This window comes from Amblyomma mixtum, chromosome 6 (genome assembly GCF_055824585.1).
Source record: "Amblyomma mixtum isolate Tamu chromosome 6, ASM5582458v1, whole genome shotgun sequence".
Classification (NCBI taxonomy): Eukaryota; Metazoa; Arthropoda; class Arachnida; order Ixodida; family Ixodidae; genus Amblyomma; species Amblyomma mixtum.
Window position 1 is genome coordinate 18,974,443 of NC_143017.1, and position 17,323 is coordinate 18,991,765.

Sequence of the window (17,323 nt, forward strand, 5' to 3'; positions counted from 1 at the left end):
CATAGTGCAGTTCAAGATAGTCTTTGTTTTTCAAATTTTTTCAATTTTAGATTGCTTACATGAAATTTTCTTCTCACTCGAGACCTGTCAATACAAACTGCATCGCAAAAATACAAAACCAAAATTTGTGCACAGCAAAAAAGAATTTCAAGAATGTGTTGACCAGTAGCACACCAGTATGATCACAATCCATGTTGAACCAGCCTTCTGCCTGATTTCCTCTGTAGCCTTTCCACAAAACCCACAGGAAAAATATATATTAGAAAACAATTTTCCGGAAACATGTTGTGTTGGGCTTTATGGCACATGGGCCGGTAAGGCCATCATGCACCAAAGGCAAGTTTTAATACGTCTGTTCGGTTCGACGAAGTTTAAAGGTTATTTTGTAATTCTAGAGAAGGTTTAGGAGATTTGGATAATTTAGGAACAGAACAAGAGAAAAGGTTTTTAACAAGTGAATTTTCTCCAAAGAGAAAGCAAGGGTGTAATGGGATGACCTTGTCATAAAACTGTGGGAAATGTTTCTTCTAAGCTCATCACGTTTTGTACAGGATATTAATATGTGGTTTAAGGTGACCATCTCTCCACAGTGTGCGCATCTAGGTTTGTCTTTCTTTGCAAGAATGAAGTTATGCATTAAGTTATGCGTTAATACGAAGGCGACATAAAATTACTTCAATTTTGTAACTATTGGGTAACAGATGTGTGTCGACAGGATAGCGGCAAGCTATATCAGAAGACAAAAAATCTGATTAACAAACGCTGCAGAATGAAAGCGTCTAACTCCACAGAGAGAATAGAAATGGCAGACCCTAATAAATAAGCGCAAGGTAGCCAACATAAGGAAGCCATCTCAGGAGACTAAAGATCTGATTAAGAAACAGCAAAGCATGAAGACGTCTAACTCCATAGATAGAATAGAACTAGTAGAGCTGTCGAAGTTAATAAATAGGCGCAAGGTAGCCAACATCAGTTAGTTTAATATGGAGAAAATCGAGCATGCTCTAAAGAGTGGAGGTAGACTAAAAGCAGTGCAGAGAAAAACTACCGTATTTTCCGGTGTATAAGACGCGGCTTTTTCTTCAAAAATCTTGCTGCTGCATCCTATACAAGGGTGCGTCTTATACGCAAATTTTTCGTTTTTTTTTTTGCAAGTTCAGAAGTTACTCAGGTTCATGTTCAAGCTTCTTTTCACTGAAAAAATATCATTACCAATCATGCGGTTGTAACACAGTTAATACTCCAATGAGTGGACCATCGCCAGAGTCAAGGAACGGAATGCTTGCTTGCAGAGCGCAGTTCCCCGATGTGCTGGGGAGGGGAGCTGCCGGTTCCAGGGGCGGACCTTCGGCAACGTCAGAAAATGCGAATACAGTTGAATCCCGGTACAACGAACGCCGCTTCAACGAAATTTTCGCCACAACGAAGTAATTTGCATTCCCCGTGAAACCCCCATAGGACTTAATGTATTAAAATTTCCTCAAAAACGAAGTACTTTGCGAGCACGTGTTCGCTTCTACGAATTTTTTTTGCGAATTTTTGCGGGTGAGTGGCTCCTCCGTCTTGTCTTTCTTCAGAAGTTGAGTGCTGAAGAGCGACTTTCCCGTTCCCGCCGTTAATTTTTTTGCATCGCAGACTGTTGGGAGGGGGGGTACGCGCACTCAATCGCACATCCTCCTCGCGCACACCCTCGTGTGCTTTTTTTTTTTTTTCTCCAGATGCCCACGTGATTTTTGAAGTGACGTCACGCCCCGCTCATTGGCTCTTTGCTGGGCTTCTTCGATTGATGTAGCTCGCTGTCATGGTGCTCGCGGTTTCCTGTCAAGCACGAAAGCGCGTCATGATCACTTGCTAGTGGTGTTGGCTGGTAAGCGTTCACGGCCTCCAAGCGAAGAGGGGCTCCTCGAAAGCATGTGTAAAATGCGCCAGCGCACGCCATCTGCTAGCGTCCTCGGCCGCGTCCTCCGTGGCCGCGTCGTCTGCTAGACACCGAGCGCGTTTCAGGCAGTCTCTGTGGACCGGTGGGCGGAGCCATCAGTGGGCAGAGCTTCGTGTCCTGTCGGAGAAAAAAAAAAAATGAAAACGCGAGAGTGCAGAAAGAAGCCCACTCCGCTTCACCATTTCTTCCTTTGTGTGTGCACCGTAGCGTGGTCTCGTCGCGTCTCTGCTCTGCTGAATTCCTAGGATGTCGCCGCCAGCGAAGAAGCAGAAATTTCTTTCGCTAGAAGAAAAAGCGCGTATTATCGCCGAAGCAGAAAGCGGGAAGAAGTCGATTATTGCCGCAGATTTTGGCATCGCGCCGAGTTCGTTATCAACGATACTGAAGAGCAAAGAAAACATCGGCAAGGCACTTGCGTCGGGCACTTCAGCTCAACACAAGAAGGTGACGCAGCCAACTTACGAAGAGCTCGATAAGGCTGTCTACACCTGGTTTGTCGAAACGCGAGCCAAGAACATCCCGCTTAGCGGCAGCATTGTTCAGCAGAAGGCCCTCAATTATGCCTGTTTGCTAGGCCTGGATGACTTTAAGGCCAGCACAGGTTGGCTCAATCGCTTCAAAGCGAGGCACAACGTCGTTGGGAAAGTTTTGTGCGGAGAAGCAAGTTCCGCGGACACTGGCGGCGCCTCAGAATGGGTGGTGGACAACGTGGCTGATATCATGAGCGGCTACGTGCCGTCCGATATTTATAACGCGGACGAGACGGGCCTCTTTTACGAGATGCTGCCAGCGAGGACACTGGATTTTAAAGGGCAGCGATGCCAGGGTGGCAAGCACAGCAAGAAAAGAGTGACAGTGCTGCTGTGCACGAATATGGATGGGTCGGACAGGCGTCCCCCGTTAGTTATTGGGAAAAGTGCTAAACCGCGCTGCTTCAAGGGAAACAAGCCTTCCCGTCAAGTATGTCGCTAACGGGCGGTCGTGGATGACCCGTGCCATATTTGCGGACTGGCTTACGGCACTTGACCGCGACATGAGCAGGCAGAACCGAAAGGTTTGTTTGCTCTTGGACAATTGTTCTGCCTACCGCATCGACGACGTCAAGTTGTCAAGCGTTGAGGTGAGATTCTTCCCGCCTAACTGCACTTCGATCATTCAGCCGCTGGATCAAGGCATTATCAGAAGCGTGAAGTGTGCTTATCGGGAGAGGCTGATTGAGCGTATTCTTTTGAATATCGAGACGGGCAGGGAGACGAAGGTGGACCTCTTCATGGCTCTTCAGGTTATAGCTGCTGCGTGGAACGTGACGCGGTCCACCTTGATCAACAACTGCTTCAAGCACGCCGGGTTTGTTGACCAGGAGGCGACCAGCACAGCTGCAGCCGCGGAGGATGACGCTCCATCATCGTCGACTCCGGGGATCAGTACGCCCTGGAAATCCCTCCAGGATGCAGGAAACATCCCTGGCGATATCAAGCTGGACGATTTCCTCAACGCTGATGCGGATGTGCTTGTTTACGAGGAGCTCAGTGACGAGGACATAATTAAAAGTGTTCTTGAGCCAGAAGAGCCGCCGTCCGAAGCTGAAGACGACTCCGCCCAGGATTCATCCGCCTTGGCAACCTCGTCGCAGGTGTTGGATGCCTTCGATCTTATCAGGAAGTTTCTGGGCTCTCACGACGACGACGTTGCGATGGCTCTCATAACAGAGTGTGAGAGTCGCGTGACACCGCTGCTGGCAGCAAAACGCAAGCAGACAAAGCTTACGGACTTCTGGAAATAATTTTTTTTTTTCGCCCAACGCCGCCTCTCCTCCTCCTCTTCTCTCAAAGCTCCTTTGGCAGCTTTTTTTTTTCAACGGTCCCTCTCGGGGCCACCAATCCCGCTTCGGCAGAGCATGCAGGCACGATGCTTCCCGCTGTCTCTCACTCGAGTTCCTCTCTCTACACCAAGTCGCCTATGCGCAGACACATGGTGCAGTCGTTTCGCGCCACGCACTTTCACGTGCGCGGCGACGTAAGAACAGTCGTGTCACGTCATAAAAACAATTGTCTGTCTGTAATTTCTCGACAACAAAATTCTGCGACAGCGAAATTTTTCGTACGCCCCGCCGATTTCGTTGTGGCGGGATTCAACTGTACTCCAACATGGGGACCACCGAGCGCAACGTTTTTAGGTGAACTTTATCATGAAACGGCGGGGGATGACGACTTCTGGGATCATAAACACACGGCCGTTTCAGAGACCCCTAGCACAAGTAATGTGAAATGCCAAAAGATGGCGACAATCGCGCTTCTCACCATTGTCAAGACAAGCCAAGACAAGCCGGCGTTTTTTTTTTAGTGACCCTTTGCAACTTTGCTCCGTGTACGTGGTATGTATGTAGTGCGAAGACAATGTTTCAGCCGCGTTGCCTCCAGAAATTGACGAACTTTTTGATAGCGCATCCGAAGATGAAGACTTCGAAGGTTTTAAATAAAAGTAAAATTTTGTTATCGACATAAGGAGAGTTCTTTCATTTTTTTTTTCTTTTTTGCTAAAGCGTGGGCGGCTATGGCGTGAGTGTTGCCTTTTTTGATCACTTAGCGTCGCTTGAGAACTTCTCACAGGTACGCGATGGTCGCACAAGCGTATTTAATTAAGCCTCACTAGCCTAACTGAGTAAATTGGGGTGCGTCTTATATACCAACTTTTTCGGTGAGAGCCTACAACTTTTTCGGTGAGAGCGTGCATATATGGCGAGTGCGTCTTATACGCCGGAAAATACGGTAGGCATAGGTAAAAACCAGATGTATGCGATCAGAGACAAAGAGGGCAATGTCATTAGCAATATGAATAAGATAGTTACAGTAGCCGAAGAGTTTTACAAAAATCTATACAGTAGCGATTGCAATCAGAATGTTACTGAGAGAGGCGGTAGAACACAGCACTGGGACATGCCGCCAGTAACGAAGGAGGCAGTAAAGAAAGCCTCAGAGCAATGCAGAAGGGGAAAGCAGCTGGTGATGATCAGATAACAGCAGATTTGTTGAAGGATGGAGGAGAGATTGCGCTCGAAAAACTAACCACCCTGTATACGCAATGTCTTGTGACCTCGAGCGTACCTAGAGCTTGGAAAAACGCTAGAATTATCTTAATTCATAAGAAAGGAGACGTCAAGGACTTGAAGAATTACAGACCAATCAGCTTGTTGTCTGTTGCCTACAAGGTATTTACTAAGGTAATCGCTAATAGCATCAGGACAACCTTAGGCTTCAAGCAACCAAATGATCAGGCAGGCTTTCGTAAAGAATACTCGACAATAGACCATATTCACGCAATCAATCAGGCGATAGAGAAATGCGCAGAATATAACCAGCCCCTATATATAGCGTTTATTGATTACGAGAAAGCATTCGACTAAGTAGAAACCTCGGCAGTCATGCAGGCATTGCGGAATCAGGGTGTAGAAGAGTGTTATGTGAAAATATTGGAAGATATTTATAACGATTGCACAGCTACCATAGTTCTCCATAAAGTCAGCAATAAAATTCAAATAAGGAAAGGTGTCAGGCAGGGAGACACGGTCTCGCACATTACGCTCGCTCGAAATTGAGCAAAAAGAATCAATGTTTTCATCATCATCATCAGCAGCAGCAGCCTGACTACGCCCACTGCAGGGCAAAGGCCTCTCCCATGTCTCTCCAATTAACCCTGTCCTTTGCTAGTTGCCGCCACTGTATTCCCGCAAACTTCTTAATCTCATCCGCCCACCTAACTTTCTGCCGTCCCCTGCTACGCTTGCCTTCTCTTGGAATCCACTCCGTGACCCTTAAGGACCAGCAATTATCTTGCCTTCGCATTACATGCCCTGCCCAAGCCCACTTCTTCCTCTTGATTTCAACTAGGATATCATTAACCCGCGTTTGTTCTCTCACCTACTCCGCCCGCTTCCGAACTCTTAACGTTACACCTATAATTTTTTTTTTCCATAGCTCGCTGCGCTGTCCTTAACTAATGCTGAACCCTCTTTGTTAGCCTCCATGTTTCTGCCCCATAGGTGAGTACCGGTAAGATACACCTGTTGTATACTTTTCTCGTGAGGGATACTGGTAAACTGCCATTCATGATCTGAGAGAACCTGCCATATGCTTTCCACCCCATTCTTATTCTCCGAGTTACTTAACTCTCATCATCTGGATCAGTCGCAGCAAAATTTGCCGACACAAAAATGATGGATAAAGTGCTACCTAGCTCACTCTTACGTGAAATATTATTTGCTGCGTTCGCTACACGGCAGAGAAAAACAACTTATTTGCGACAAGAAGGCTGCTCAGTTTGACTGAAGCAATGAGATCAGTGCTAGGTGCACCAGTCTCTGAGAAAAAGCTGTGAGTTTGCTGTCTCCACAATTGTGTACAAAGCGCCTGAAAGGGTTAAGGGCACGTTTCCTCGTTCAGCAGCGTCGTTGGCATTACATGAAGGACAAATGATGAGCAGAGAAGAGCGTAACGTCCCACAGTATGGTTCTGCGGCATCCCCTGTGTGCTGTGGAATGAACTAAAGCTTTCGGTCTTTGCGCCTTTGTGCACAGAGGGCGCCATGTGATAAAGTGTAAGCTGCATTTAGCATTGTGTATATAAACAATTTTAGCACAGCCGCATGGTTTGTACTGCCAGTATCATAACTTGTGACCACTGCTGTGCTGGCTTAGCTGCATATGCAGTATGGTCATAGTTACCATGGTTACCGTATTTACCGTGTGACGATCCTAAAACTGCCTAACGGCTGTTGCTCAATCTTGCATTACACAAATGTATACTCCTTTTCATACATAGCAGGCAACGCTGCGGAGGTTGCTGAAGTAGTGCGTCTGTGAAACCATATTACTCCGCCACGGATCATTCATTCTTCTCGAAACTCCGGTCATTATTTGGACGAATACAAAGAGCGGTATAAAAAGATGTGGTAGCACTGAAAATCACGGTCGAAGCTGTGAGTCGCTCAGTGTTTGGGCTCTCTGGCCATAATTTTCACGGAGAGTGAACTACTTCTTGGGCGCGGGTTTAGTAGAAGCGATTCGTCCTACCAACTGGCTTATCATACCACCACGTGTACTTTTTGCTTCTCGAAATCCCAACGAGTCGCAGGACAAAAATGTGGCAAGAGGTAAAACGAACTCCAGGAGGTGCCAGTTACGGCTTCTAAGATTTGTCGCTATGAAATATGTCTGTGCTCAATGTGGTTGTATGGCGAACTACTTTTTGCGTGTGGACTCAGCCTGTACGAACAGGCGCGCTAGCTTTGGCAGCATTGCCTGCTATGTATGTGGAGGAGGTGGTGACGAGGTCAGCAGCCTTCGGGCTACGTCCGTGTATCTGTTTTTTCAGCCAGCGTCCGCTCCGGCGGACGCGGTTGTTGCGACGCGCGTCTTTACTCTCTCGTTTTCTCTCTCCTCCTATCTTTCAACACTCTTCTATCTGCACGTGGCAGCAGTGGTGGCTCGGCTTGAGCCAGTTGGCAAGCCCGTGCACTTTCCTTTTCATTCTTCTCTCAGTCAGTCGTAACCACCTGCTATGTACGAAACGGAGTATAGTAACCGGTGGTCATTTTTTTTTTTTTTTTAGGTGCTTGTTTGCAATACGAGAGCCAGGCAGTGGTGGCCCCTGGATGCTGCCCACCTGTGAGCGGTACTGGGTGCGCTCGTGGTCCGTGGTGGGGCGCACGGTCCAGTCGGTGGTGGACTTGGGTGGGGGCGGGGAGCCCTGGGAGGCCTCCAGGGCGTCCATGGGCTCCCGGCCCTGCAGCCAGTGCTGGCAGAGCGCCTGCGTCTGGATGTCCGAATCCCGGCCGGCCCCGATCCACTGCCACTGCTGCTGCTTCTCCTTGTAGTCCAGGTACGGCACAAAGTCCTCGGGGAGCAGCCCTGCAGGGTGCCACTCAATGTCTCTCTCTGGTGCTTCTCACGAAACGGACAGCGTGGACACAAGAACCAGTCAAATCCAGCGCTGTCCAGTTCGCGTGTTCGCCAAATGCAGCCAGTACAGCCAGCGATGACAGCGCCGCCCACCGGCAGGTAGCAGCCACCATTAAGGCTGGTTATAAATATTCATTCAGAACGACGGCTTGACATCGCCGCTATGCCACAGTGGATTGGAGCCACGTGTTGCGTATGGAAGGTCGGCCGTTCGACACCGCTCTCTGTACTGTAATTTTATTGTTTTTTTCCATTTCATTTTTTAATTTTTCTGCCTTTTAGGTCGCAAATCGTGATGCTTAGTGGCATATAACGCTGTTTAAGATTTTCAAAAGATTTTCTGCATATTTTTACACATATTATTCACAGCGCTGGAATATCAGTTTTGAATTTAAACTAAACATTACATGGTTAGTAACAATAGGTTGGTATAGACTTTTAAGCATTATTTAGGGATTTATTATCCCTTTTAGGTAAGCCGTTGTGACAATCTTCAGTCACCGTGAGCAATTCACCGTGGTTTCAAGCCTTGTGGCTGTACAGGCTGCAGTTGGCGAATACGCGTCCAGTTCTTGTGTTCTTGCTGCGACTATCCTTATCATGAACAACCAACTCAAACGAACTTCTACACAGGGACAGGCTAGCAGAACACTATGTCGGTCTAGCTGGAGCATTCGTTTGCAAGTGTAAAGGTTGAAAGTGCAACTGGACATGGGAACTGTTCTTGTCCTCCCATGTTGAGCCTTCTGCACAACCTTTCCATGTCCAAATGCTAGCTAGCAGCCAAACATTTTTCTGAGAAACGCACTTACACCAACACTTCACAGCGGAAAATAAAAAATGCTCGAAACATGCAGCCACACCAATACCCCACTGAACTGGTTAAAAAAAAAAAAGTGTCCACGTAAGCCCGTCCAGTCCCAACTTTCCATCCAACCATACTGTATACAGGAATTCCAGAAAGTGACATTCCTTGCATCACACCAATGCAGGCAACATCTCGACGTCTATGCGAAGTTCTAAGGATCGACCACAGGAAACAACATCCAGATGGCCTGCACACTGCCTTCTGATCCCAGGAGAGAGAGCAGGTACAACACACGGTCCAATACTTTTCTGACAACATGTAAGCTTTTGGGGACACCTCAATGCTAAACGAGGCCAATTATTCCTGGACGTGCACTTCCAGCTGCAATTACAGATATGTTAAGAAAGTGCCCGAAAATAAACTATGATAACAACTGCAAGGACTATGACATTCTAGACATGGCTCACACCATTGCTGGCGGTGTTTATCCAGAAGAAGAAACAAGATGCAGGCGTCTGAGGCCATGGACTCCGTCAAGGCAAGAAATAAACTACAGTAGACTCCCTTTAAGATGAACTCCAAGGGACCATGAAGACTGTTCATCTTATCAGAAGTTCATCTAATTAGGAGTGCTTCTTAAAATGATGTTCGAGCATGCAGTGTGTGTCCAAATACTTCGTATATGTGAACAAAGCCATGAAATAGTCTTTTAGGAAAAAATAATTGCAACATAAGCATTTATTGCACTACTAGTGCAGTGCATCAGGCACTGTTGAGTGTTGCCCAGTCTGTTATTTTTTGTGTCTGTTGAGAAAATCGTCTGCTTGCTACAAGCGTAGGCATATCACTTAACCTTCCAAGATATCCTTCAGTGCCCTCACAGGGGAGGAGCAGCGACAGTTCTGCTTTCACAGAATCGCCCTTTCAACGGAGACGTGGTTAGGTCTCTGTGCCTCCCCGCGTCGCATGGATCGTCGGCGGTGCAAAAAAGCTTTCAATTTTCTAGCTTTTTTTTCTTTCCTTCCGCTGAAATACAGCTCGAATGGTCGAGTAAAGCTGCATGGCTTGGGCACGGCTGGTCGTGAAAGTTCATCTTAACCAATTAGCACGTGTGCAGTGTACATCTTAAGCAGATTTTTTTTGCATTGACTCTATGGGAAACCAAACAAATGACCACCACTGTTCATCTTAAGCGAGTTCGTCTTAACGGGAGTCTACTGTAGTTGAATTCCTGTGTGACAACGGGCCAAGAGTTCCGTCAGACAAAACATGGCCACTCGCCACTGTGAACACAATCGACTATCAGGCAAATGCCCTCAAAGAGGCCTTGAATAACTTCACCAAGCAAGAGCATAACAGAGATGACTCAAAAGAGCTCGGAACCAAGTCCCAATGCTTGGCAGAAAACTTTGCCCAGATAAGCTTGCGAGAGGCATCAATGGCAACAAGGATACCCTTACCCAGTTCATTTCTTCGGCTTTTTTCTTTTTTTGTTAAGAACTCATAAACCAAGTACCCCAGCTCACATAATAGTTGCAGACAGACACAATTAAAAAAGAACAAAAAAAAAAATTGCAGTGGATGTCTTGTCTGTCATCCAAAACTCAAACTAGGCTATCTGCTAGCAGTCTTGGGTGATGTGCACATTACACCACAAGTACCACAGACTCCTTTGCTCTACCATAAACGTCCCTTGCGTCACTGTGTGTTGAGTTCAATGGAGCGGTATTGTCTCAAAGAGAGGGGATCCACATCAGATATACGACGACACTTATTGTCCCTCCTTCCTGTTCCATTTTTGTATTTTCTTTTTTTCCTTTTGAGGTGTTCTCTCCCGCATCGTTTGCTTGTTGTTTTGGTCCATGTGTCGGACACCTGTACAGATGCCAACCCCTTAAGAAGAGAAGCAAGAAGCATGTATCTTCAGTCTTGAAAAAGAACAGGCTCTGTCCGAAATGTCGACTCGCAATAAATGTTTACCTAAAGGAAGTGTTTCTCAGTTTCGCATTCTACCTCTCGCAACCAACTATGTATGTATGTACACACACACACACACACACACGCACGCATGCGCACACACACGCACGCATGCACACACACACGCACGCATGCGCACACACATGCACGCATGCACACACACACACACACACGCACGCACGCACGCACGCATGCGCGCACACACACACACACACACGCACACACACGCACGCATGCACACACACACACACACACCTGGGCAGGTTGCCACCTGCCCACCGGAGGACCAGAAGGGCAAACAGCTCTTCCCATGAACGCAGGTTGAGGACTGGTGCAGCAAAAGAGAGAGCACGGCTCCTCACCTATGTAGTCACCCGCCAGGAAGCGCAGGGCAGAGGACACCATGTCTGGCCAGCTGTCGCGCCGTCCAAACCACTCCACCAGCTGGGCCCCCGGCGAGTGGCTCCACGCCTTGACCCGCTCCTCCAGCTGCACCGAGAGGAGGAGAAGCACCGCTCTATACTTACTCCGCCTGGCAGCACTGCACACTTCACACTGCCAGAGCTAGTCCAGCCTTCCACAGTGCTGGCTACATCCGCGCCAAAAGAGCAGAAGGTTCAATGAATGAACCCACTTGACAAAGCAGGTACCTTCTGCCATGACAAAGTGCAAGCACCATTGTGATACGGCAAGCGCCGTCATTTGCAATGTCTAGCATGTTAAAGCAAAGTTGCGATACACAGCACAATGATGCGCTTCTGCAGACACACTACCTGCGCTGGTTCCACACTGTGTGAAATGGGTGCAGTTGTACCTGACTTGTGTCATGGTTTATGCTTAGCACTGTAGGATCAGCTGTTTGACAGAGCTATGGAGAAAAAAAAAAAAAAATCTAAGTGTGGCCCTTACGTCAGCTTTTCTCAAGCTGGAAATGAGGCTTCCATCATGGTAGTCAAACCACCAACCCGACTAATCAAAGAGCCAAGAGCAAGTAGACTTGCCGTTTCCATACCAACACCCGACCATGTGGCAAGCAGCTACTGCACCAAAGCCTCCCGGCAGAGCCATGATATGGGCCAAACAATCCCGGTGGTCCGTTGCAAAAAAGCCCGCTTTCTACAACACAACTCCTCGGACAGCTGGGGCCTCTTCTTTTGTTTCTTCTTCCATGGGCAAAGCAGGTAAGGGGGCCCTCACCTTGGCCGCGGACATCTTCTGCTCGGTCGTGTCGTTGAACAGGTCCCGCAGCAGGGCAAAGAAGCACGACGGCTGCTGCACCGTGGGAGGGCTGGCTGGCCGGCCCCCCCTGGCAGGCACCATGGAGGTGCCGCCACTGGCACCACTGCTCACCGCCTCCGGGGGGTGGGCTGCTGCTGCTGTTGCCAGGGCAGAGGAGGCCACGGGGGGCTCCTCCTCGTCCTCCGAGTCGGGGGCCGGCAACAGCTCGGGGGGGACGCCGCCACTGCTGGTGGCCGGGGGTGAAGGGGGGGCAGGGGGCGGGCTGCTGCTGCTGCCGATGCTAGCCGCCGGCACAGCCGGAGGGGGCAGCCCGCCCCCAACACGAGGCCGCTTGGTCCGCCCATCCTCTGAACAGCCAGGATGTCCATTCCGCAATGAGCAATACAGAGAACACCAATTAGTCACCTAGATTCCCAGCCATCAGGGCTAGTGATGCATCTATAGGTGTCTTTGATTTGGCTGCACTAGCTGCACGAGTTCAGAGAGTGCAGCACTGCCGTATACGTTTTGCCCGTGCAGCGCGCGCCCTCTGCACTTTCCTCTTCATTTTGTACAAGTGCAGGCCTAGTTCTCGACGAGTTCTCGACTGCACTGCACTCACTTCGGAGTCAGTGCCAGCCAGTTCACTATGCCGGGTGGCCTGCACATTTTGTGCACTTGCCTATTCGTTTTGACAGCGACAGTGCGGCGCTAGTGTTGTGAACTGCCGGAACCGGCCTTGCGCGCTCGTTGCACGGAGGCGGAACTTTAGCAAAACTAGTGCAGCCAGTGCAACCAAATCGAAGAGACCTTATTACAAAAACATTATCAAAAACAATCCTTTCCTGGAGTATGCGAACAGCCACAGTATAACTGAACTTGGTGCTTCACGTTCCTTGACATAAACATTGCATTTCAGTGAGGTGTCCACACATGTCATGAGCCAACAGTAGGTCAAGATCAAGACCAGGTTAGGGGCAGGGAATCCACATCAAGAATGTTGGCCTGACCCTTTCAGAGGAACGGCTGCTCTCTGTGGCCAAAAATCACCGAAGCTGGTAAACACTCACAGTTTTTTGACAGCATAATAATGGGCATTGCCTCCCTGAGTGCAGCCACATGGCTAGAGACAAAACAAAAAAGCTGTCCTCATCTTGGCCTCGCACTTGAGACCCTCACTAAGACAGTTGCTCAGCCAAATAAGCCAACCAGCGCAGGTAGCAGAAAGTACCTACACTACCTTTGGCATTAACCCACCAAGCAATGAGCAGACAGACAATCAGCACCAGCACCACCTGTGACAGGTACTGGCACACCACCTTCGTTGCAGCCATAGAGTATTAATATGCACCACACTGGAGGCCAGAAGTAAAAGCAGCAAAGACAGCTTGACCAAGCCACAGGTGCCCCGTACATTGGACAGCACATTCCTTTGCAAAACATAAGTACGCAGGCTCGATCCCAGCCGCGGCGGCTGAATTTAGATGGAGGCGAAATTCTGGAGGCCCGTGTACTGTGCAATGTCAGTGCATGTTAAAGAGCCCCAGGTGGATGAAATTTCCGGAGCCCTTAACTACAGCGTCCCTCATAGCCTGAGTCGCTTTGGGATGTTAAACCCCAATAAACCAAACCAATAATAACAGGTATGGTGACGAGAAATACAGTTAATACAGATCATTGAAAATCACTGGAACAGACAAGTTCCCTTGCCAAGCATATACTATTTGAAGGCTTGGAGATTTGAGAGGCACTTTCCTTCTGGAGGGCTCTCCTGCCCTGTTCATGCTAAATTCGCAACACTGGTTGCCAATCAATCTCCTCAATACCCACATTATCCACATTACTCTCCCCAAAAGTGGCGGACCTAGCAAGCCTCGAACAAGCTGATGGGACAGTTGGCTTTAGTGACACTGGCACAGGATATGCATAGCAAAGCTCTCTCTCTCTGGTAGTTCACAGTGTTGTTCCTGTTTACTACAACAAAGTGCAACTGATTGTCCCCACAGGTTTATACACTGCAGTACTCTGAAAGAGAGAAAAAAACAACAAACCAACACTGAGTGCAAAACAAGTTTACTCCCTATCTGGGCATGATACCACACGAGCTGCATTGTACTGCTAGACTAAGACGAACTCGGTGGGGATGAATTCTCGGATAAGACAAACAACATGCAATAGAATCTCGATGATACAATCACGGCTGATACAAATACCGGGATGATATGAATTTGCAGGACTGTGGATGTTTTGAACGCTCTCCCACGCAACTACAGATGATGATAACGCACAAGCCGCGACCACACCTTCCAGCACTATAGTGCTGCCCACACGTCGCCCATGTCGCGATGGCCAGCTGCATGGTATGCACCATGAGTAACGAGTGGTGGTGTGCTGCTGTAAATAAATCCTGTCAGCCACACACAGGCCTCTGTAAATGCATTTCCAGCGCTTCTGCATACAGATTTCGTTACCTTTGGGTGATAAGAATTTCAGATGATACGAATATTTTTTTGCAATCCTGTGAGATCCGTATCATTGAGATTCCACTATAAGAACATTTCGTTGGTTTCTCACAGACTAGGTGTAGAAAGAATCCGCTTAAGATGAACTGCTTCGAGTGTCCTTTGGTTAAGATGAACTCTCGCAGCGATCGTGACTCACGGCGACTAGCACAAACCGAGGGTCCACGAAGCAGTTTCAAGGCAAGCCAGAGAAAGAACGCTTCCTTGCAGAAAACATATCCCGTAATAGACCTTCACCATGCAAAAGCCATGGAGAAGCGTTCCTGCAGGCGTGCTGGCCTGAGTGCAGTGCAGCAGTCCGACATGGCCAGACCTTGGCGTAGTGTGTGCATCAAGTTCCGCCGCGCGCTACTTCTGGCGAATGAAAAGGCACGTAGTAGGTGCAGAGTGCCCCTGCTATCCAACTTGGCGCTTACAGGGTTAGACAGAACCTGAATTGTAAACTGGCACAGCGTTACGGCACTAGTTCTTACAGAGAAGAAAAATGTGACATGGCAACTTATCCGCAACGGATCCACAATGTCTGCGGTGGATGGAGAGATGCGAGGTCCACCTGCTCATATTGTTACGTGACGGCAAGCGGTTACATTCGCCTACAATTCTACGCGTCACAATACAGCCGGTTTCTCCCCTTTTTATCTTCTCTTTGGCCGCGATCCTTTGCTGCCATTCGACAGTGTGCTGCCCGCCACCGCCTCCATGAGTCCTTACGCTCGGGATGCCATCGCTCGCGCCGACGCTGCCCGTCTTGTCGCCCGCCAGCGGCTGTCAGCCTCCCAGTCAATCAGAAACGACGTCATGACTGTCGCCGTCGTGAAGTCACCTACTCTCCTGGCTCTCTTGTTTTACTCTGGGTCCCTTCCCGCCGTGTGGGCCTTTGTGAAAAACTGCTCCCCCGATATACAGGCCCTTATCGGGTCGTACGTCCGTGACCGCGGTGACTTACAAGATCACCCCGCTACATCCGCCATCCCCGGCCGCTGTACCCCGCACCTCCACCAAATGTTACGTGACGGCAAGCGATGAAGAAAGGACTGCATGACCGATGGCGATGATATGATTTAATGTCTGCGAGCCTAGCACGAGCGCTCCTGCCCATGCCACTGCCCGCTTCGTCGTCTTCTAGTCCGTCACAATATAGCCAATAACAGCCGCATTGCAGAAGGAATGGGATAAAAGAAAGAGAAGGACGGCTATATGCTATCAGAGCATCTGCGACGCGGCTAGACAGCTGGGCACCTTTGGTGCGCTCGAAGTCATTAGACAAGCAAACGATAGGGAAAAAAAAGCACGAATAGTGGTCAGTGTGGAAGCGAGAGAAACAAACACAGTGGATAAAAACTGGAGAGGACACTTAGGCTCTGGCTTAAGGGTATGATATGATAATGCTAATGGGTCTGTCACGTTTGACGACGGACTCGCACATATTACACGTTCACAACCTTTTATTCACACCACCAATACCACACCACATCGTTCTTCCCACTCCGGCGCTCGTCTCCCTCAGTCCCCTGGCTCCCGCCCGCTCCCTTGCCGCGCGCGCCCTCTGGTTCTTGCTCTCGAAACCACAGCTCTCCACACGGCCTCCGAGACCCGCGATCACACACGCACACACACACACAGCTGGCCTCCGAGATCCGCAACCCACATGCCGGCACTCACTCCTCACAGGTTAATGCCCATATATATATACGGAATTGGTCATTGTGCACTTTACATTCATAGAACACGGGGAGTCTTCATACCACCCCCGGTGCAGTGGTGCAGGCGCTGAGCGAAGCGCCACTGCCCTGCGATGGCAGCAGGAACTGCCACCGGCGGGACTTGTGTGACTCAGGTCGCTCTTCCCGAGCAACCGCCCATGACCAATCATTGATTTTAACTGCCACCTACCCCGGTGAGCAGTTCGCTCACAATCGGGTGGGCAGGTTGCATTACTCTCACAAGGTGACGTGACCTAGATGGCCCACCTGGGGTTACTTCTTTGGAGATTCATCGCTCATGCCGCTGTCGAGTTTTCCACTAAACGCGTTAGCATTAAAGGTGAAAACAAGAACAACGCCATTTTCAAGTAGGATGACGGGAGCAATTTCATACCATTACTCATCAGCTCACTTAGCTTATCAATGCAAGGTAATCATGCTCTTTCTTCTTATGTAACAGAAATTTTAGTGCGGCAGCGCTACCTGGTGCATTTTCCGATTTCGGGCATGCGTATGTGCCTACATCACTGAAGCCTGCTTTGTGGGCCCGCCTGCTCACCGGTTGTGGGCAACCTGCCAGGTGTTTGAAATACCTTACAGGCCCATTGGGCATTGTGTAAGGGGGGGGCGAAAAAAAAATATAATACAGTGCATTAATAACCAAAGGAAACAAAAGGAAACACGATCATGATAAAAAAAAGAAATAAATCTATACAGTGCATTAGTAACCAAAGGAAACAAAAGAGAAACATACAGTCATGATAAACAATACATCAACAAATTAGTAGAGAAGAAGAAACGATGCGCAATTAACAACAGGAAAAGAGAAGAAATGGCTTAGGCTTAGCTAAGGTTAAGCCTAGTCAGATGCGAAGCATATTGGTGGCTAGGCTTGGTAATATATGGCTTTCCTTGGTTGAATACTTGGTCATTTTAATACAACCACTAGAAGCCTTCGTCGTGGGGGAAGACAACGGAACGGCATGGCTACAGCGAACGCCAACTAACCCCGAGATGCGCGTTGGGTGAGCGCCTGGATTGCCACGGAAGCCATGTCTGCCTGCCCGGTGGAGCGAGCGTTTCGCCTACACCGAGTGTGAACGCGCGTTCGAAATGCGCGGGAATGCCGCTCGAGGATATTCCGGCGTCTGTGCGATGGCATTGTTCTCCCTCTCCCAGCGCGTGACGGCGATCTGTCGT

General features: G+C 49.0%; 1 protein-coding gene across 7 annotated transcripts in view; it reads right to left on the minus strand.

Annotated features, from left to right (window-relative positions):
• LOC149338341 (nuclear factor related to kappa-B-binding protein) overlaps window positions 1–17,323 on the minus strand; it is an 83,359-nt gene that overhangs the window by 24,863 nt on the left and 41,173 nt on the right. For all 7 annotated transcript variants that reach the window (XM_089547610.1, XM_089547611.1, XM_089547612.1 and 4 more), the window contains 3 exons: window positions 11,878–12,266; window positions 11,043–11,169; window positions 7,600–7,844 (listed from right to left, as the gene is read on the minus strand). In XM_089547610.1, coding sequence (XP_089403736.1) covers window positions 7,600–7,844; window positions 11,043–11,169; window positions 11,878–12,266 — 761 coding nt within the window. The remainder of the gene's footprint in view (window positions 1–7,599; window positions 7,845–11,042; window positions 11,170–11,877; window positions 12,267–17,323) is intronic.